This window comes from Anoplopoma fimbria, chromosome 11, assembly GCF_027596085.1.
Source record: "Anoplopoma fimbria isolate UVic2021 breed Golden Eagle Sablefish chromosome 11, Afim_UVic_2022, whole genome shotgun sequence".
Classification (NCBI taxonomy): Eukaryota; Metazoa; Chordata; class Actinopteri; order Perciformes; family Anoplopomatidae; genus Anoplopoma; species Anoplopoma fimbria.
Genome location: NC_072459.1, coordinates 4797232 through 4818969, shown reverse-complemented (window position 1 = coordinate 4818969; position 21738 = coordinate 4797232). Strand labels below are relative to the sequence as shown.

At 39.7% G+C, this 21738-nt stretch overlaps 1 protein-coding gene across 7 annotated transcripts; it reads left to right on the top strand.

Moving 5' to 3' along the window:
* Window positions 1–4436: 4436 nt before the first annotated feature.
* On the top strand, window positions 4437–21328 carry ints1 (integrator complex subunit 1). 7 transcript variants are annotated; one of them, XM_054607324.1, is made up of 48 exons: window positions 4437–4636; window positions 4861–4968; window positions 5053–5343; window positions 5438–5634; window positions 5757–5894; window positions 5992–6151; window positions 6258–6363; window positions 6520–6706; window positions 7096–7241; window positions 7331–7472; window positions 7617–7793; window positions 7879–7987; window positions 8080–8200; window positions 8303–8380; window positions 8479–8636; window positions 8908–9004; window positions 9084–9175; window positions 9275–9335; window positions 9425–9622; window positions 9827–9956; window positions 10343–10522; window positions 10717–10866; window positions 10959–11138; window positions 11254–11358; window positions 11470–11637; window positions 12004–12115; window positions 12198–12356; window positions 12448–12594; window positions 12692–12790; window positions 13006–13130; window positions 13309–13563; window positions 13651–13810; window positions 13896–14027; window positions 14589–14757; window positions 15458–15584; window positions 15695–15810; window positions 15921–16008; window positions 16129–16379; window positions 17780–17909; window positions 18227–18360; window positions 18456–18648; window positions 18750–18874; window positions 18993–19102; window positions 19284–19397; window positions 19485–19555; window positions 19648–19739; window positions 19944–20053; window positions 20246–21328. In XM_054607324.1, exons 2-48 carry the CDS (start codon window positions 4914–4916, stop codon window positions 20359–20361), a joined length of 6561 nt encoding a protein of 2186 aa, XP_054463299.1. In that variant the 5' UTR covers window positions 4437–4636; window positions 4861–4913; the 3' UTR covers window positions 20362–21328. The 7 variants fall into 7 exon arrangements, with proteins under 7 accessions (XP_054463299.1, XP_054463297.1, XP_054463295.1 ...); XM_054607322.1 differs by having other exon boundaries at window positions 11254–11367; window positions 15461–15584; XM_054607320.1 differs by having other exon boundaries at window positions 11254–11367.
* Window positions 21329–21738: the final 410 nt, after the last annotated feature.

The following is a 21738-nucleotide window of genomic DNA, read 5'->3' as shown; positions in this document are numbered from 1 at the left end:
CAAATGAAGTAATATTTTTTTAAAACTACTGTACAGACGTCTCTCTATTCTTTTATTGTTTTTCCAAAGCAATGACGGTAGACAAAAATAAACATTGCATATTGGCTTTTCTGAGTCACAATATAAATTGCTCTACCAGTAAAACTGACTACCACCTGACAAATCATCTCTTTTGTTTCAACCTTTTTCCTAATACGCAGATTGGTGTATTTTTTCTGCCGTAATTTACAGTTGGTGACTCAGATGGAGCTCTTCCCCTGAATCCCATATGGAATCCATTACTTGGCCTGATTCTTTCACTGGAGCTTGTTTCCAGTGAAAACCAAAACAATTTTGTCAGATGAGAAAGAAGCTTTGTACTTTGTGTCACCTTTCTTGTCGGCCACAAACAAAAACACACAATTTCCTTTGGTAGCTTTCCTGTAGTGAGTTAAACAAGCATCATTTAACAGTTCTTACTTTCCTTCTGTGTTCTCTAGATTAAATAAAACAGATTTGTAATACACCAGGCAGAGTTTTGAGATAAATTACAATTGGTTGGGATTTGATTTAATGAGATTAGAGATGAGATGTGATGATTAAGGATTACATTATTTTGGATAAGGGATGAAATGGGGCGACTTAAATGATATTAAAATAGAGGTGAGAATACATGATATGAGATTACATGACATTTAGATGAGATTGGACAAATCTAATAGAGAGATTGATAACATGACATTTGAAATGAGAGATGATGAAATGAGATGAAACTTTATTACATTGGATTAGAGATTAAATGTGAGTACATAATATGAGATAGGAATTATCTTTAGACTAAGGGTGATGATATGGGATTAAATGGGATTACATTAAATGTTGTGACTGTTACAGGTTACATTACAATATACATTAGATGGAATTAAATGAGAATATGGTTCAGTTTTATCAAATTAGTTTAGATGAGAAGACAAAATAAAATTGGTTTGGATCAGAATCAGATTAGATTACATCAGATTAGATATTAAATTAGATTACATTCAATTTGAGATTACATTCGATGAAATGGGATGAGATGAGATTGGATTACATTACTTTATATCACATCTCATGTTTATCACAAATGAGATGAGATGAGATTGTATTATATTATATTATATTAGCGTTGATATTAGACCATATTACATTAAATTAGAGTTAAGAGAACATTGAAGTACATTAGAATGATATGAGATGAGATAGTAGGGATGAGATGAGAAATAGTGAAGAAAATGAAGAATAGAAACATACAAACAAAATAGAAACAAGACTATAGTTCTGGTTTATTGTCTGTATCCAAAAAAATGAAGAACAATAGATGGTGTAAAGTTTCTGCAGAGCCTCCACTGATATTCTTGTCAAACATCCAGCTGCTCAGTCAACACCACACCACCCAGTTACTGTCCATCTGTTAGCGGTGTACACAGATGACCCCAAGTACACCCATTGTGTCTAACAAAATAAAAACAGCGGACCATGTGCGGCCGACTTGTCAGGTTTCTCTTCGTTAGATCGACACGCTGTGGGGTCTGAGTTCTCACAAGCCGTGTTGGATTACAGGAAGTAACATTGAGTCACTAAACTCTCCTCTTTGTGACTCAGACTGCTGAACTCAGAAATGTGATCCGGCACAAAGAGGCCCCCTGTTGTAAGGGGGATACATTTTTTCTACCAAATACTGTGAATTATTAGTGAGTTAAAGGCTGATATTAAGCATGCAGAATCGTTTAAAGTTGAGGTCATATCATTTTAAATCACATTGGATACGAAACATAAAATAAGAATCACATTTTCTTCCTCTAAGTGTGTTCAGGAGGAGCTAACTGAGGATGTCTGACACTAGACAGCTGCCCCTGGCACAGTTTGGACCAAACGTAATTTCAGAAGTAAAAGCGGTTGTTTTTGCAGTTTTACAGATTTCCCTTATGACACAAGATTTCATTTGGAACATGGAACATTCCACTGACGTCACCAAAATTTGTTTCATATGAAAACACTTTACATAACCGGCTGGCAGGTTGGAGCTGCATGGAAAAGGACCATGGTGAAGTTACAGTTGTAGTGGTGGCAGCAGCTGGAGCCGGCACTGCTGGAACGCTCACAGCCTACTAGTTCTGTAAGATAAAACTATTTGATTGTAAAAAAATAAAAGTTGGGGATTTTGAGGACAGAAAGCAGGAATGATGCAGCCTGGTTGAGAGTGCTTCGTAATGTTTAAGGAATGAACAAAGCACCGCCGCTGACTGTGGGTGTGCCTAAATATGGACATTGTTAAGGGTGGTAAAGCTTTGATGCTCAGACTTTGTTCACCTCGAGGCATTGACATTTCAAAAAAAAAAATGAAAACATCTGTTGAGATTAAAATTTACATTTTGTTATGCTTAGAAAGTCACATGCAAGTGACTCACAACACGTAGTACTTAAAGTTTCTTGATGACTTAAGACTGAAAGAAAGTCTGTCTCTTGTTTATTTTAGATGTGATGGTGTGCTAAATTGTGGCTGTTTTTGTAATCTTTGGTGTCATCTTTTTTGAAATGTGGAAAGTTATGATAAAGTATTCTTCCTCTCAGGTGTGTGGTCCTTGATAAAGTCCTCACAAAATGCTGTGATTTTATCAATGCCGATTATTCAGTTCAGATTTATGTCTTGTTCTGTTTTTTATTTATCTTTATGTATTCACATCATATTAATCTATTGTGGTAAGATAGAAACCACTCACCCTACATTAATGTTACTGGTTCAGAGCACTATGATGGAGACTGCTGCCACACTGTGTTATTTTACTGGTATTTAAAGAAAGCCTGAAAATATCAAGAGGTTTGCTTTTCTAAAAGAGAAAGTGAATCTAGTGTTTTCATATCAAATAGAAAGTGAATCTACTGTATTCTAATAAAAAGAAAGTGAATCTTATGTATTCATATGTAACAGAAGAGAAATATTAATAAGGCCAATAGAAAATTATATATATATAACCATATATAATCTTTTATTTTTTCCAACAGGAAAACAGCTACTGAGTCATCTTTAAGTTTATTTATATAGAGGTATGCTTTGCTGCTTACAACATGTGCTGTTTTTCCTTTTAATCAGAGATCCTGAGTCATCCTTTTCTTGAGGAACAATCCTCTCACAGTAATTAGAAGAATCAGATTAAATGATGAGATTTTCCCAACTCTTAATACAAAAACACTGAAGTAGTTGAAACAGTCAAATATTCCTTGGCATTTGCTTTGCACATATTGATCAACTACAGGACAGAAACTGTGAGTCAAATATAAGTGAACTCACTGTTGTCATCTGTCATTTTGCCGTTCGTTAGGGTCATATTTTATCATTTCATTTTATTATAATTTATTTTGAATTACTTTTAAAACTTTTATCGCAGTTATGATCAGTTTTTTATTTGTACATAATAGTGTACACTATAAGGAAAAAGTAATGAGTCTTTAGTTCCCTCCAGTGGCCACAGTGCGTACCTACAGTACCAGTCAAAAGTTTGGACACACCTTCTCATTCAATGGTTTTTCTTTATTTTTATTTTTATTTTTTTCTACATTGTAGATTAATATTGAAGACATCCAAACTATGAAGGAACACATATGGAATTATGTGGTAAACAAACAAATGCTCAACAAACCAGAATATGTTTTATATTTTAGATTCTTCAAAGTAGTTGAATGAGAAGGTGTGTCCAAACTTTTGATTGGTACTTTTGAAAATATTAACCGGAACTTTACTATGATATTTTATCTAACTTCATATTGCAGTTACCCACTTTGACCACAAGAGGGCACACCACATACACGCTTTGTATCTATGGGGAACACACGTATCAATGGCCCTCTAGTGGCCAACGTGTGTATTTAATGCTGAGATTTCCTGCCCTCTTGTGGTCACAGTGAGTAACTACAACTGCGCTCCTCGGGTGTCAAGCCAGACGTATGTAATGTAGAGTGGTACTTCCGGTACACAATTTCAAAGTAAAACCTACATTTTACGTTTTGTTTTACTATTTTATCTTATATTCGTTTACTATTTTATGTTTATCTATTTCACTTGATTTTATTTATTTTGTTCGTTTATTTAATTGTCACTTGTTATTTCATTTTGTTTCTTAGTTTAGTTTTTAGTTGCTGCCTTGTCTGTAAAGCACTTTGTAAACCTTGTTTTTAAATAAAGTTAATAATAATAATAATAATAATAATAATAATAATAATAATAATAATAATTAATAATATTATTATTATTATATTATATTATTATTATTATTATTATTATTATTATTATTATTATTATTATTATAATAACGAGTACTTTTACATTTGGTGTATTAAAGGGAGGCATACATATTTATTCTACTTTGAAGAAGTCGTACTGTGTGTGCTGTCGTTAACAACAACACCTCCTGCCGCTAGGTGGCGACAAATGCGTTTTTACCTCTCTTGGCGACCAACATTGATTCAGCGAAGAAGAAAAAGACAACCAACATTGATTCAGAGAAGAAGAAGAGTCCGTCATGGCTGCTACTGTGTGATAGCTTCTCGGCTAACTGCATCTTCTTGTTTCAGTGCATCGTTCAGACTAAACACGACCCGTTTTATGAGACTGAATTAATATGTGAGAGACTTTAAATTAAAATAAACACGTCAATTAAGGCTAGTTCACTCTCAGTGCTACATTTATAGCTAGCTAGAGATGCTAACAGCCATACATTCAACGCTAGCTTCAGCCGTATTTGTTGTCTTTAGCCTAGCTGTTAGCCTTTTTTGTCCAGTATAAAAGCGTGCAGGCTGTGTTTTACGTTTATTAACTTGTATATCTTATTGTTTTCTCATGCACAGACTACTATTGTCCAAGCAATGTCACCTGCCTAACGTTGGCTTTGACAGTCAAGATGAATCGCCCAAAGCCTGCAACTCTCAGGCGCCCCAGTGCTGCAAAACCATCAGGTATAAACTGCAACTGGTGTATAATGCCCACCCCAAAGTCATCAAAAAAAGAAAGAACACTGATTGTGCCCCTTGTTGCTCCAGGTCACCCTCCACCAGGAGATTTCATAGCTCTTGGATCAAAGAGCCAGGGAGGAGAGCCCAAAGCCCCTGCAGTCCTGCTGAAGCCAGCATCCACAAATCTACCAGCTGACCGTAAGAGAGAGACCTCCTCCGCCCTGCCCTCCTCATCGGGTCTGTCCGGCCTCACCAAGCGGCCCAAACTATCCACCACCCCTCCAGTCAGTGCTCTGGGACGGCTCGCTGATGTTGCAGCCGTGGACAAGAGGGCAATATCACCCTCAATTAAAGAGCCATCAGTGGTACCTATTGAAGGTAAATCACTGTCTCTGTACCTTTCTGTAACTTGAAAAAGCTAACATAGAAAGCAGCAAGGAGAGTTAAAACTACTCTTTTTTTTTTATTGTAGTGTCACCGGCAATTCTTCTCGATGAGATTGAAGCTGCAGAATCTGAAGGGAATGATGATCGTATCGAGGGACTGCTGTGTGGAGCAGTGAAACAACTCAAGTTGAACCGGGCAAAGCCTGACATAACTCTGTACCTCAGTCTCATGTTCCTGGCCAAAATCAAACCTAACGTTTTTGCTACTGAAGGAATTATTGAGGTAAGATTTCTCATTGACATTGTGTTAGCCTTGCAAATAAATCTGCCCCACCTTTAACCCTACAGATGTTTGAATTTGACTGGATTTTTGTCACTTACCACCTGTTCCACTTTTGTCTCAAGGCCTTGTGCAGCCTCCTGCGTCGGGATGCTTCGATCAACTTTAAAGCCAAGGGGAACAGCCTTGTGTCTGTTCTTGCTTGCAATCTGCTGATGGCAGCCTACGAGGAGGATGAGAACTGGCCAGAGATCTTTGTAAAAGTGAGAATCTCCGAAACACTCCAAACTGTTCTAGCAATTCCCTTATTTTAAGTCATGTAAGTATCTTGCAGTATGTTAATCTAACATGTATTTTCAGGTGTACATTGAGGACTCTCTGGGGGAAAGAATCTGGGTGGACAGTTCTCACTGTAAGATTTTTGTAGACAACATCCAGACCGCTTTCGGGACAAAGATGCCCCCTAAGAGTATGCTGCTGCAGGCTGATACTGGCCGCACTGGTGGCGATCTAAGTGCAGGTACAGTTCCATTGAGAAAACGCGCTGTTTTGTTTGGTGTTAGCATTCCTGATGAAAGGAACAAGTCCTAAGTGTTAATGTTTTTTTTTTTACATTTTGTGTTTAGGTAGCAGCCCTCATCCCTCAACCCCCGATGAGGAGGACAGCCAGACTGAACTGCTGATAGCTGAGGAGAAACTCAGCCCTGAGGAGGAAGGGCAGATTATGCCGAGGTAAGAAAACTCGTACAGACACCACTTGAAATCGCCTGATTTGTGTTTGAGTTTAGGATACAATTACAATTTGAGTTTCTATTTTTATCCTAGATAAGATTTGAATATTGTATTAAATAATTACATATCATTGAGAAGGATTCTGGCGTACTGTAGGTATGAGGAACTGGCAGAGAGCGTGGAGGACTACGTGCTTGACGTCCTCAGGGATCAGTTGAACCGCAGGCAGCCGATGGACAACGTGTCACGAAACCTGCTGCGTCTGCTCACGGCCACGTGTGGCTATAAAGAGGCACGACTCATGACCGTGCAGAGGCTGGAGATGTGGCTCCAGAACCCAAAAGTGAGTATGAAATGTCCAATTGTAATGATCAATTTCCACGTGTCTCAGCTGCCATGTTTTCTGTCCACAATCTGTAGTTAAATACTGCTTTGGTGAGTGAGTTACAGGGTGAATTTGTTACAGTATCTCTACAATGAAAAGTGACAGGTAGCTTATAATGGTTAAACAATATGAAGTCAATACTTTGGTATCAATATTACATGCATTATCTTGCAATATTTGCACCAGTGTATTGATTCAATGCAAGAGACACAACAATATACTGCTAAATTACAGCATCTAATATTTTTCGTTTTTTTGTTTGTTTATGTGAAATCATGACTATGCAGATGAATGTTGATAACTCCAACTAATGAGTATTAACTCTCTTTGTCTGTTTGTGTGCACAGCTGACTCGACCAGCTCAAGACCTCCTCATGTCATTATGTATGAACTGCAACACCCAGGGAGCAGATGACATGGAGGTGATCTCCAACCTGATCAAGATCCGACTCAAACCGAAGGTCCTCCTAAACCACTACATGCTGTGTGTCAGGTCTGTGGAGTCTCTTTTCATCTTACTCCTAACTTGTTGTTACGTGCAGCGACTTGCACTCACTGGTACTTTGACTGTGATTCATCCAGGGAGCTGCTCAATGCTAACAGAGACAACCTGGGCACTATGGTGAAGCTGGTGATCTTCAATGAGCTGTCCAATGCCAGGAATCCTAACAACATGCAAGTCCTCCACACGGTGCTGCAGCACAGCCCAGAGCAGGCTCCAAAGGTGAAACTATAGACTTTTGAATTGTTTAAACAAATAATAGTTTGGAAATAGTATTGCTATCTCAATCAGTCATTAGCGTATATGTTTACATTTTTGTTTTCTTCTCTAAATCAATATTCTCCCTGTCTTCTGTTGTGTCTGTAGTTCTTGGCGATGGTGTTCCAGGACCTGCTAACCAATAAGGACGACTACCTCCGTGCATCCCGAGCTTTGCTGAGAGAGATCATCAAACAGACCAAGCATGAGATTAACTTCCAGTCCTTCTGCTTTGGTTTAATGCAGGAGAGAAAAGAGACCACCCATGTGGACCTGGAGTTGAAAGTATGTCTTTGTGAAAATCCCTCAGTAATTTCAGCTTTAATCTTCATGTATTTACTCCGGACTCTTATCTGTGACTCTCCTATAGGAGCGTTTTGTTATCCAGGTGACAGACTTACTGACTGTCTCCATGATGTTGGGCATCACCGCTCAGGTCAAAGAGGCTGGCCTTGCATGGGACAAAGGAGAGAAGAAGAGTCAGTGCTGTGTATTTTTTTATAATGGTGTATCTATTAACCATAATATGCATGATAGGCTTTGTCTTAAACATACGTCTGGTTTCTTTCAGATCTGGAGAGCCTGAGGTCGTTTCAGAACCAGATCGCTTCCATCCAGAGAGATGCTGTGTGGTGGCTTCACACCGTGGTTCCTACCATCAGCAAAGTTAACGCAAAAGACTATGTTCACTGGTCAGTAACTGCATTCATCTGAGGTGTTAATTGTTAAAACTGCAAAAGATAACAATGTTTTCAGGTACTTTATAAATAAAATGATCTCTTTCATGTCTGCAGCCTTCACAAAGTGCTGTTCACAGAGCAACCTGAGACATATTACAAGTGGGACAACTGGCCTCCAGAGAGTGACAGAAAGTGAGTATTCCTCCGTTATTCAAAATGAGCCATGTTTTCTTCTGATTGTAGATAGCACAGTCACCTTACTAAGCAATTCTGAATAAATTACTCCTCAGTTTCTTCCTTCGCCTCTGCTCCGAGGTGCCTCTGTTGGAGGACACACTGATGCGCATTCTGGTGATCGGGCTGTCACGTGATTTGCCCCTGGGCCCAGCCGATGCCATGGAGCTCGCCGATCACCTGGTTAAGCGGGCTGCTGGAGTTCAGTCTGATGGTGTGTTAAGATCCTTGTATCCTGTAACTGTTCATGATCTCTTTTAAAGCTGTGTATATTACTCTCTGGCAGAATATTTGGACATTTAGTAAACACATGTGCCTCAGTTTAATTTAGCAGCGAACCTAAAACGTCTTTCAAAGTGCCAACTCCTTATTTACATCTTCTCCTCACAAGGCCAGAATAATGCATGTTAGGAACGTACGAACCAAGAAAATATGATTCTAATTGTTTGAATACTTCTTGGTATGATTTCTTACTTTCTAAGTAGATCTGGAGGTCCTGAGAGTGGAAAGGATCCAGCTCATTGATGCAGTGCTGAATCTATGTACATACCACCACCCAGAGAACATTCAACTGCCTGCAGGGTACTTCAACCATCTTTTAAAAAAACATTCAGCTCACACATTTACATTCTGAAATAACAAATGACCCTCAATGTTTAAGGTACCAGCCGCCAAATTTGGCAATATCTGCACTGTATTGGAAGGCATGGCTGCTGCTGCTTGTGGTGGCTGCATTTAATCCTCAGAAAATAGGTAAAGCATTCTGTTTTCTATGTTGCATTCACAAGAGTAGCTACTAAGCTATTAAATAACCCTATTAATATATTGTCTGATGTTTTTTTCTGGTTCCAGGTTTGGCTGCCTGGGATGGCTATCCTACACTGAAAATGCTCATGGAGATGGTTATGACAAAGTAGGTGAAGGTTATCTTCTAGAAAAAGAAGAACATTTCCAGGATGATAATGCTGAACAACTAACACACATCTCTCTTTGCTTCCATAGTAACTATTCCTACCCTCCTTGCACCATTACTGACGAGGACACAAAGACAGAGATGATCAACAGGGAGCTGCAGGTCTCCCAGAGAGAGAAACAAGAGATCCTGGCCTTTGAGAGCCACTTGGCAGCAGCCTCCACCAAACAGACCATCACAGAGAGCAACAGCTTGCTGTTGTCTCAGCTTACCAGTTTGGACCCACAGTAAGAAACCAACCTCCATTTTTTTTTATAGGAGGGAAGACAATAAACTTACACCATTACTTTTAATACAGCAGACAGTTAAAACTAGCTATTGCCGCTATAAAATCATTGTCGATCTATTATTAGAATCAGAAGTCCTGTGTAAATCTAATATCGACTTTTTTGTGACAATAAGATAAATTCCTAATTTTTGTTTGTGTTCAGGGGTCCTCCTCGTCGACCTCCTCCTCAGATCCAGGAGCAGGTAAAAACCCTCAACCAGTCTCTGCGTTTGGGACATCTCCTTTGCCGCAGCCGCAACCCAGACTTCCTCCTCAACATCATCCAGAGACAGGTAATGGCCACTCACACACTGCACAACTGCCCAACATTTACTGTAACACCTTTCTACTGCTTATAGTCCAGTAGACTCACTATAATTAACAGATGTAGGTGACAGCTATGTTTCCTTCAAAACAAGGATATTGTGTCTTAACAAGCATGTGGACTTGTTTTGGATGAGAACCCAGGATCTTTGGTACAGTAAACATATGATTAAAGCTGAACTTCAAGTGGAGAAAACCTGTTGGGAATTCAAACTGAGGGATTTTTTGGCAGAAAAACATTGATCAAGAACAGAAATGAAAGTCGGCCTCCAAGAAGGAGGTTTGACACATTATTATAAGACTTTTGTTGTCAGTGTGCATCTTGTAACTGTAGTACATTTTCAATGCTACTCAGGCTTCCTCTCAGTCCATGCCGTGGTTGGCTGATTTGGTCCAGTCCAGTGAGGGATCCCTGGATGTGCTTCCAGTGCAGTGCCTGTGTGAATTTCTTCTGCATGATGCTGCAGATGACAGTCTGCCAATAGAGGATGACGACGAGGGAGAGAGCAAAGAGCAAAAAGCCAAGAAGAGACAAGTATGTTGATCATAAGACCGTACCTTACTGTTAGCATGCAGCAATTACTGAAATTGTCCTGTTTTTACATTGTTTTTGAATTTTTCTTAATGTTTCATTTTAGTTGCTACATTTACACTTGTGTTTGTTTTTACTTTGTACAGCCAATTACTGACTCTTGAATAATCCTGTAATATTATCTCTTTTCCTGTTAGAGACAGCAAAAACAAAGGCAGCTACTTGGACGGCTCCAGGATCTTTTGTTAGGTCCTAAGGCTGACGAACAGACCACATGTGAAGTGCTGGACTACTTTCTGCGTCGTCTCAGCTCTTCTCAGGTGGCATCGAGAGTCCTGGCCATGAAGGTACCATATTGGAAGCAGAAAAAAAGCCATCTCTAGTAGCAATGTGTTACTGTTTAAACATGATTCCTTTTACATTCTATGTTTGTGTGTAGGGTTTGTCATTGGTGCTGAGTGAAGGAGGCTTGAAAGATGGAGATGAGCGGGATCAGCCCATGGAAGAAGACTCTGCAGATGCTGAGCTCTTGCCAGGGTACCAGTGGCTGCTCCAAGATCTCCCAAAGCTCCCCTTGTTTGACAGCGTCAGAGGCATGACGTCCACTGCTCTGCAGCAGGTCAGTGTCTGACTCAACGGTTAACTGTCAATAACATGAAATAAATGCAAACCTTTTAGGAGGATTAATGACAAGGAGTTTGTCTGATGTGTTTTGTCTGTTTGCTTTCTTGAAGGCTATTCACATGGAGACAGATCCACAGACGATCAGTGCCTATCTTATCTACCTATCCCAGCATGCACCAGTAGAGGAGCAGGCTTCTCATAATGACCTGGCCCTGGTAATCACGGCGAGTTACTTGCATTAATTACATTACATGCTTTTCTTTAATCCATTTTTGTTTTCGTTGAGCAGCATGAAAGTGAATCTGATCCTCAATCGCTCTCTGCAGGACGTTGCTCGACTAATCGTTGAGCGCTCCACCATCATGAACAGCCTGTTCTCCAAACATTCCGGCAGACCGGAGTCTGAGGCTGTGCTCAGCGCTTTCCTCACCATCTTCTCTGCATACATCAAGAGGATGAGGAAGACCAAAGAGGGAGAGGATCTTTACAGCTGGGTGAGCATTACCAAGAGTTGTGTTACTTACTGAACTACATGGTCATATTATGGATAACTACTTACTGATACTCTCACTAGTTTAAAGTAAGAGAAATATCTAAGAATAAGATGCATGTTCCATATTCCTTAAAAACCACTTGCAATCAAAATAAAGTGGTAAGTTTTGGACCTAGTGATCTGACAATTTGCTGTGATTAAAAGAGGTTGATTGTGAATGCAAGAAAAAATAAATACAACATGAAATGACCAGTCTTTTAGGCTGCAACTAAAATTTCATCCGCAATTGAAGGTTAATCTCAGTTTGATGTCTGTAGGCAAAAAAAAGAGCATTAAATTTGTGCTTGATAACCTTTTTTTTTTCCAGTCAGAATCTCAGGACCAGGTGTTTCTGCGTTGGACCACCGGGGAGACTGCTACGATGCACATTCTTGTAGTTCACGCCATGGTTATCCTGCTGACTCTGGGGCCACCCAAAGGTAGTCCTGCTAACTCTGCAGTTCAATGTTTGCAATGTTGAAGAAGCTATAAGAAAATGTTTACAATTGTGCATTTTTACAGGGGAGAGTGATTTCTACGCTCTTTTGGACATTTGGTTTCCTGACAAAAAGCCTCTACCAACTGCCTTCCTGGTTGACACCTCAGAAGAGGCCCTTCTGCTGCCTGATTGGTTGAAACTAAGGATGATCCGATCAGAGGTTTCTCGATTGGTTGATGCAGGTACAACTTGCCATAGTACACAGAATTATGTGCTGCTCACTATTTAAATGTATATTTACTTTTTAATGGAGCAATAAATGTTTTCCCTCAGCTTTACAAGACCTGGAGTCTCAGCAGCTGCTGTTGTTTGTACAGTCCTTTGGCATTCCTGTTTCCAGCATGAGTAAACTACTGCAGTACTTGGATCAGGCGGTCTCTCATGACACACAGACGCTAGAAGAGAACATCATGGACAAGCGTAAGAGTGCTGCAGATATCCTTATATAGAAATAGTTTAAGATTTTGAGTTAATAGTCTTAAGGTTTTAATGATTTTTTCTAATTTTGTATTTGTAGACTACATGGCCCATCTGGTTGAAGTGCAGCATGAGCGAGGTGCCACTGGGGGGCACACTTTCCATTCATTACTGAGCTCCTCTCTTCCTCCAGACAGAGGTTGGTGACTTTAGTCTCTAAATGATATGTATTTGCTGTTTTAGCTTTTCTCCTCTGACATTTAATACATCTTCCTTGTTCATTTTTTAGATTACTCACATTAAAAAAATGTTTTATTCTAACACATTATCTAAGATGACATAGGGCTTTAATATAAAGTGACAAAATTAATGAAAATGATCTAAATTAGTCCATGTCCTCACTACATCTGACAGATTCTGCTGAAACAAGTAAGGCCAAAGTTACCGTGGAAACGCCCCACAGCTCTGTGAAGATGAGAGCAGCCAGTCAGCTTCCTGAAGTCGGGCCTGATGACGATCTCACTGGCATGTTGCTTAAGGTGTGATTTACCAGCTGTTTTATTCTTTTTTTCTTTGTTGTATGATTTTCTTTTTCTCATTTAAACTCTTTGGACAACATAGGGTTAAAACATAACTCTCTGTGTGCTAAATTTCTCACTACAAGAAAAATCACTTCCTTGTCAAACTTACCTGTTCCTGTATCCTTTGCTTTCACAGATATTCCCGTTAAAAGTGGACCCTCGCTGGCATGGCCCCCCTCCCAGCCAGCTTTCTTTGGCCTTGCAGCAGGCCCTTGCTAAGGAGTTGATGCGGGCCAAGCAGGGCCAAATTCAGCAGGGTGGGCTAGCATTTCGGCTCCTGCAGGCCATTGCTGCCCTGCTCACCTCGGCTCATGCAGGGCCTATTGTCATATCAATGCACCACAGCCATGCCCTCTCCTGTCCTCTCATGCGCCAACTTCACCTCTACCAGGTAAGGCTTGCTGTCAATCAGTGCAAAATTTCATGTCGAATCATAAAACCTTTTACAGAATACTTTTTTTATTCTTGTTTCTCCCAGCGTCTCGTGTCCCAGGACATGGCTTTCTCCTCACTATTCCTCAAGGTCATTGTTGAGATGCTAATCTGGTTAGACAACCCAACTTTGGAGGCAGGACCACTGAAGTCTCTGCTGAAATCCTTTGCTGGTCAGAACTCTAACCAACACAGGCACAATGATGGTGAGAATCTCGACTCTTTATCTTCTCAAACGTTGTTTCATTTATTGTGTATAGTCAGTGAGTGACAAGTGTCTCTCCCATGCAGTGCGTTCAGGTTTCCTCCACCTGGCTGAGGCTTTGGCATATCGCAGAGAAATTGAAGTGCCACTGATGGCCATCATCGCAATGCTGAAATCTGGAGACCGATGTAATGCGGAACCAGAGCTCATTGGGAAAGGTACTAACATGTGCATTGGTTTTGTATGAACTGAGCATCAGATTCAGTGTTTCAAACAATAGTCAAATAATTAGCCTATTGACAGAGAATTACTTTATATCTGTCTTAAAGTAGGATTTATTGATTTAGCTGGTTAAAAGTTTTTTTTCATTTATCAAATAAAAACTGTTTTGCATAATAAATGTCCATTATTGTTGTTACACTTTTGAGAGTTTGCAAAGTTTTTCAGGTTTTCAGTATTCAGTACAGCAAAGGTTCAGAACATTCCATATTAAAATGTATATTATTTTATATTATTTTTCTTCATAAAAGTATACATTTTGACAAAAACAATTATCTATGGATCTTCTTAGAAACATTTTAGATTTTTTACGAAGCAGCATATATAACACAAAAAAAAGGGCTTTTACAAAATGAAAGCTGATTTGAGGACAAACCCTGCAGTGAAATGTTTGTCTATGTGAACCAAATCAAAAGCCTTGTAGTGAAATATGTAGTTTTGTAACATAAGGATACGTGTCAGCCCAAACTAAGCATGCTGTTTTTTTTATTATATTCCAGTGTTACAAGGGCTGATGGATGTAAGGTCGCCGTATTTGGAGGAGCTTCTGTCTCTGTTGATGACTGTTGGTACACAGAACGGGACAGCTGGCCCTGTTGCTACGGTGATTTCCTTGCTGCTTCAGGAAAGTGAGGAGCGATCTGTGAAAAAGGAAGTGGATTCTAACAAGTGAGACCCGCAATTCTATTTCTCTCTCAAGTCATGCAAGAAACATTTATATTTGACAGGACTAAATGACAAACATGGCTGCCTGTGACAAATAGTAGCAAAGCTGTGTTGGCTGTCTGTGGCCTTGTAGTCGGGAACTGCTATTGGATTTGGTTGGAAAAGGTTTAATTGGTTTGCAGCTGTACATTGGCTTTACAGATTCACTTGCTGTGGAAATCATAGAACACTTTACACAAACGCTGTCAGTAGGGCAGGTACACGCTGAAAAATTGCTCAATGACACATGCAAGGTGTTTTGCAAGGGCTGCAAATTTATGGGGTGATTTTTTTTACTATAGTGTGTTTTGTAGCACCAAGACAGGCTCAATGTATTTTCCCCCTATATTCATTTTCAATTATAAGATCACAGCTAAAATTTCACTGGACCATTAATATCCAGCTGCTTTTGGCTTTTACTGAGTCCCGGGCTTAGTCCATCCACTCACGCACTGAGCAGAGGAGAGACAGGTGAAGTGAAGATAAAGCAGTGAACGTTAATAGTAAAATGTTTGATTTGTTCGTTGTACTGAACCAGCACGTTGGGAACATGAACATTGGACATGAGATCTTTAGCACAGTTGTATTCTGAGGTCTTGATTAAGACTTTAGGAATTATTTACCTCTATCCATAGAAGTAACCCTTCACTTTCGCTTTATCAAGCAGCACCGAGGTGACGAAGTCAGGACTGAGCTCTGGGCTGCTGGTAGATTGGCTGGAGCATCTCGACCCTGAGGTCACTTCCGTGTGTCCGGACCTTCAGCAGAAACTGCTGTTTGCCCTCAACAAGGTAAGATAAGCATTGCCTGCAGATAATGTACATCTGGAGTCTCTTCACACCTGAGTTAGTGTTTGCCTGGCGTTCCTGATGCATTCTTTCCTACAATTTCTCTATTTCAGTCAAGAGGAACTCCTGCCTACAGACCATATCTTTTGGCCTTGCTTACCCATCAGTCAAACTGGTCCACCCTCCTGCAGTGTATCAGTGCTCTTCTCAGCAAGCGCAGAGACTACAAGTACACCCATTTTTTAAAAACATGTTGTCAGCGACTGTTTTCTGTAGCCAGCAATATTCTTTTTTCTGGTTTGGATGAGATTTGATTGAGAATTTGTTGACATTTTTCAGACTTGACCCATCATCCGCCCTGGATTTCCTGTGGGCCTGTAGCCACATCCCGCGTATCTGGCAGGGACGCGACCAGAAGATCCCTCAAGTAAGTTTAAAAAGTCCAGGCACATGTTCCCTAGTTGTCACCCTTATTTCTGTCTATTTGATGAGACCGAAGTCAAAGAGTTTATTCAGCTGAATGTTTTTTTTCTTTATGTCTGTGCAGAAGAAAACAGAGAAGTTTGTGCTACGACTCAGTTCTGAGGAGCTCATCAGCCTGGTGGACCTGATCTTGTCAGAGTCCGAGCTCAACAGTCGCGACTCACCACACAACAACAAAAGCAGGTTGGACCAAGCCTCCTGCTCTCTCATCCAGTCCAGGCTGCCCCTCCTTCACTCCTACTGCAGTGGAGAGCTAGAAAACATCAAGAAGGTCTCGGAGTACCTCATCAACTGCACAAAGAAATGGGAGGACAGGTAAGATGTCTTTTTGTTTTCATTTTGTATATTTATTGATTCAACGCTAATCTTCTTTTCATGAATCTTTCCTGTAGCTCTCTCGTCTGCATTCAAAGACACATACGCTCATCACCTCTTGTCACACGAGTCACCAAAGTGTTCAACCCATCCATTTTGACACATTGTATTGTTGTTTCTAATTAGCCCAATCATGGAAAGTCATTTTTTTTGTCCTGTTATATAGTGTGCTGATAAACTTGGGGTAAAACGCACCAGATTTTCGTTCTCACTGCAGATGAACTTTTCAGACTTCCTCTGTCAGCCACAATGCTGTGGACCAGGGAAAACTCGATAATTAGGTCTATTGGTGTGAAATTAAAACCAGCAGAAGTCGTCTGTACTGTGATCTATTTAAAAGCTCAGTGCATTATAATGAAGCCAAGAGGATTAAGGCTGAAGCTCTAAACTTGCCTGTGTTGTGAATTCCTGCTCTGACTTAGCTGTCAGAGATCAGGGTGCAACTCTTTGTGGAGGCAAACCCTCCTTTCATGAATATGTCTCTGGTTATTAAACCACTTTAATGAGGAAACTTTGGCCAAGGTCAAGCAAAATTAGCTTCTGAATTACAGTATTTTAAGTACAGCTAAGCTGTCTGGTAAAATTGTTGCTCATGAAAATATGGCAGGATAAAAACATGTTGAAAGTAAAGGGTTTTGGCCTTGTGTTGAATAAACACTTGATTGTATGTTGTGCATTCTTCTTGGGAAACCTCGCTGTCGGATAAGCTGGTGTTTATTCCGATTACACACCAACCATTGAACAACAAGCAGATTCTTTCCTCTTGGTCAAGGTCGCTCTGATTTGCTTAATTCATAGCTGTAATAAATCTCTTCAGTTAGAAGAGAGAACATCATTTGAGCCTGACAAGAGCCTTAAAGGATTTTGTGAAACTACAGGGACTTCAAGGCAAATGCCAAATAATTACATTACACTTCTCATGTGCCTAGTTTGTGTAAGTGTACATTAATTATTGTCGCTGGTAGACAGAAACAATAGAAAAGTGCTTCATCGTGCTCTAATCTGTGATCTCATATCAACACTGTTTGTTGTGGAGAAAGCGAATTTGACAAAACCTTGTTTGCTTTGTAATTTTAGTCCTGCTATCGAGTGAAGCTCACTTGAGTTTTAAAGCTGTTACAAACTTTCTGTGGCTACACAATATTGGTCAACCAGTCACTGTCAATTAAGTAGCTTCAAGCTACACAACTCAATAACATCATGGATTACAGTCTTTATTATTTTGTTACGAAGCTTTACCATGGACAGCTGAATCGTCTAAGCGCATAATAAAATGTTAAAATTTCCCCTAAAGGGAATGCATACAGTATGCATCACATTTTGTTTATTTTGTCTTTCAGTGCGATGAGTAAGCGATGCCAGAACCTGCTGCTGCAGATCTATTTGCACTTCCCTGAGGTCATCCAGCACGTTACCCTGCCTGAAGGCACATTCAGCAGTGGGGGGGCTGCAGACGGCAGCAGCTGCAAGGTAAAGAGCTCTTGCCTTTTTTTTACTTAGACCAGAGGATCTTCATTTTGAGTAAAATATTTGGTTAGATTTCATAGGAACTTTCTAATTACATTTATTTTTATTTGATCATTATTGACATTACTGAGTAAAAACAGGAAAAGCAAAGAAACAAATACACTTAAGGGGTCTATAGCTTATCACAAAATAGGTCACAAGTCATAACCTACAGCCTTCACTGAGCTCCATAAACTGAACACTCCACTGCACACGGAAAAAAAAGAATCACCATGATACGTCACAGTGTTGTATATACTTATTTTATGCATTTTTCCCAGCTTGATGTCCTGGTGCACCGTCTGGTCAACCTGCTTGCTGATATAGGAGACACAAAGTCTGTTGAGGGCCGTGTGTCTGATGCCAACCTCGCATGCAGGAAGCTGGCTGTGTCTCACCCTGTCCTGTTGCTCAGGTGAGGAACTAGGTGGTTCTCTATGCAGCAGTATTTTAGGATTAAGTCTACAAACACTGACTGTAACACTGTTCTCCCTGTCTTTTTTTCCGCAGACACCTGCCTATGGTTGCAGGTCTCTTACACGGCCGCATTCACCTAAACATGCAGGAGTTTCGGCAGCAAAACCACATGACGTTCTTTAGCAATGTGCTCGCCATCCTGGAGCTGCTGCAGCCGCTTGTTTTCCACAGCGACCACCAGAGGGCGCTTCAGGACTGCCTCCTGTCTTTTATGAAGGTCCTTCGGGTAGGCGGCTCACACACTGACAAATCCTCATAATAGGATTTGTTCTTGAGATCAGACGTTTAACAATGTTCATATGTGTTTGTGCATCTTTCCTCCCGTAGAACTTCCAGAGGACTCGTTCTCCGTTGGTCTTTATCAACAAGTTTTTGCAGTTCACACAGAAGTACATCACTCACGATGCAGCTTCCGCCATTCCCTATTTACAGAAGCACTCTGACATCTTGCAGTAAGTATATCCTGGCAAACATTTATGTTTGAATGATAAAAATGTGATAGTTAAATTGCAAACTATGAATGTGTTTACTGTATTTACAGTGATTTTGTTTTGCTGTTTCTCCTGCCAGAGTTCTGTGTGCAGAAAACCCAGACCTGGTTCAGCTGAAATCTCTGCTGGCTGGACTCACGTTGCCAGTGAAAAGGTCTTCTGCAGAGGATGCACCGGAAGACAGAGATGGTGAGCACAGGAGGATCTCTTAAGTTCATGGAGTTGTTAAAAATCCCATATATATCTGAAACAAAGCATTATCAATATATCACCTTTTCTTCTGTCTAGATAGCTGTTGTTATTGTATGTATTTTGTAAACTAATTGTAAACTACAATTTTGCTAAAATAATTGCTTTTGCTCTTTACCAGATGACATGTCCACTGGTTCCCTGCCCCTGGTCAACATATCTGCCTCAATTTCACTGAGTGCATCTGACATGACAATGTACCTGAAAAAGATGTCGAGAGGAGAGGCAGTCGAAGGTAACAAACATCCTGCTGCAGACGTTTTACATGTGTACATCTTGTAATCTAATGACTAATAACGCGGTTATTTTACGTCTGCTTTAGATGTGCTGGAAGTGTTGACAGAGGTGGATGATAAATCAAGGAGGAGCCCAGAAATCATCCAGTACTTCATTGTGAGTCATACACAATACAAACAAAAAAAGGTCATGGTTAGTTCCTGTCGGTGTGTAACTCCTCAATCACCGCTTTGTGTTCCTGTTTTTAGAATGATCTGCAGAGGCTCATGATGTCCTCTGAGGAGTTGTGTCGGAACATGGCCTTCAGTCTCGCCCTACGCTGCATACAGAATAATCCCTGGTAGGTTTACAGCAGTCTGGGACAAACCACCTGGAGAAAGCATGCTGGAACCAGAGGAAATGTGTGGAGATAAATAAAGAAAAAAAGCGTGGCATAGTGATAACGATCTGTCTATCAATCAATCTTCAGTTCATCTGTGTGCATACTGTTATTAGTTACCATGTACTTTTCACTAGGTAATTTTGAATGTTTTCCCTGCTGCAGCCTAGCAACAGACTTCCTGCCAACATACATGTACTGTATGGGCAGTGGTAACTTCGACGTGGTACAAACGGCTCTCAGGAATCTTCCGGAGTATGTGCTTCTCTGTCAAGGTAAGATGATACTCTTAATCAAATTCCTTTTTACAGTGATCTGTGAAGAAGCAGCCCCTTCTGTTCTTGTCTTGCCTCATAGTCACATGACCGCGCAATAATGTTTTTACAAAGACAAAAAGTGATTTAACAAAGAATGCACCCAAAGTCCTAATCAGAGTCACACATCCATGTGCTTTTTTTCCTTCACAGAACACGCAGACATCTTGCTCCACAAGGCATTTTTAGTGGGTATCTACGGACAAATTGACACCAGTTCAATGATCTCAGAGTCTATGAAGGTCCTTCACATGGAAGCAACAACATAACAACAAAGCGTACAACTCCCCATCCAATATTGTCGTACATTTTCTGCATTCCTGAGGTTTTTTTTATTGCATTCAGTTCAAACATTGCTCTAATTTGATCATGACGGATTATTAAACTCTTTGGCTCTTCAGTGGTACATATTAAAGGATCCACCAGTGAGCTGCTAGCCAGCAGTAATGTAATAACTTCTGGATAATTTAATGACTTCCAAGAATGCATTACAATTCCCTCTAAATGAGCTGAAAATATAATAATTAAAACTGTAAAATTGCTGTTATCATAATAATGGCACAATTAGTACATTTATTACTTCTAAAGGGATTTAAGTTATTTTTAACTGATGATGTAATGAAACATTAACCAATAATTAAAAAGATAAGAAGAATGGGGATATAATTAGGTGATGGTATTATATCATCAGTTAAAGGCAACACAGAATATCCCAAATTATTATGAATACTGTAATATAATTATAAATGTTATATTATAATTTCTCAAAAACTTTAATTAAATTGAAATTAAAACATCTGTTTATATTGTATTTTCAGACATTTGTGTGGGAGTTTTGGCACTTCTGCAGTTATTTAATTACTAACATACATTATTACAAAGTGCACAGCTTTATGTGTACTTGGAAAATGGCACACTATTGTTGGCTTTATAGATTAAATTTGAAATAACGGTATTGTACAATTAAACTGACTATATGCCATCATATGTAGTTAATGAACAACACAAAAAAGCTAAATCTTTTTTCTCAAAATACCCCATCCAGTTTGTGTATCAGTATGGCGGTAATATTGCTATCATTTTCCACATTCAGAATTAGAAGCCAAGTTGACAAAATGTGTTATTGGTAATTGTGTAATATTTGTATCGCTAAAAAGAACAAGTTATATATTTTCAAGACACAATGCTTTACTGTTTCTTTAACATAATCTATGAGCCACCTTGATGTGAACTGAATAAAACAAAAAGTTTTGGAATATGCCTTTTCTCTTTTTTTTTTATCACCTTAGAGAAAGTGAATACTGTCACATATTTCTCACTGTTAACCACTGAGTTCAGGGACACACTGGAGACATTTTATCATTATTCAATTGGAAAGCAGTTTAATGATGAAATTGTAAAAAGTCAAATTTCACAAGAACCAATTATTACCTTTCAGAATAATGTTTTAGCACCTCAAATAAGATGGAATAGGAAAAATAAATGGTGCAAGGTTTGTGGCCTTTCATTTCATTCCAATAATTTCTTGGATCCTGATAAAACTGGAAACAGCTGTCATAGGTACGCCTGCTCTTCATTGGCGTGTAGCGAGCAAATTAACGATGTGATGCACATGCTGCGATGGAAACCATTTTACCATGAAAGTG

Bases quoted from the DNA above. Each gene is read 5' to 3' on its own strand.
- ints1 (XM_054607319.1), top strand. From the start codon at position 4,914: ATGAATCGCCCAAAGCCTGCAACTCTCAGGCGCCCCAGTGCTGCAAAA. The intron at 12,357-12,447 runs GTACAACTTGCC...GTTTTCCCTCAG, and splicing joins TTCTCGATTGGTTGATGCAG to CTTTACAAGACCTGGAGTCT. The intron at 12,595-12,691 runs GTAAGAGTGCTG...TTGTATTTGTAG, and splicing joins AGAGAACATCATGGACAAGC to ACTACATGGCCCATCTGGTT.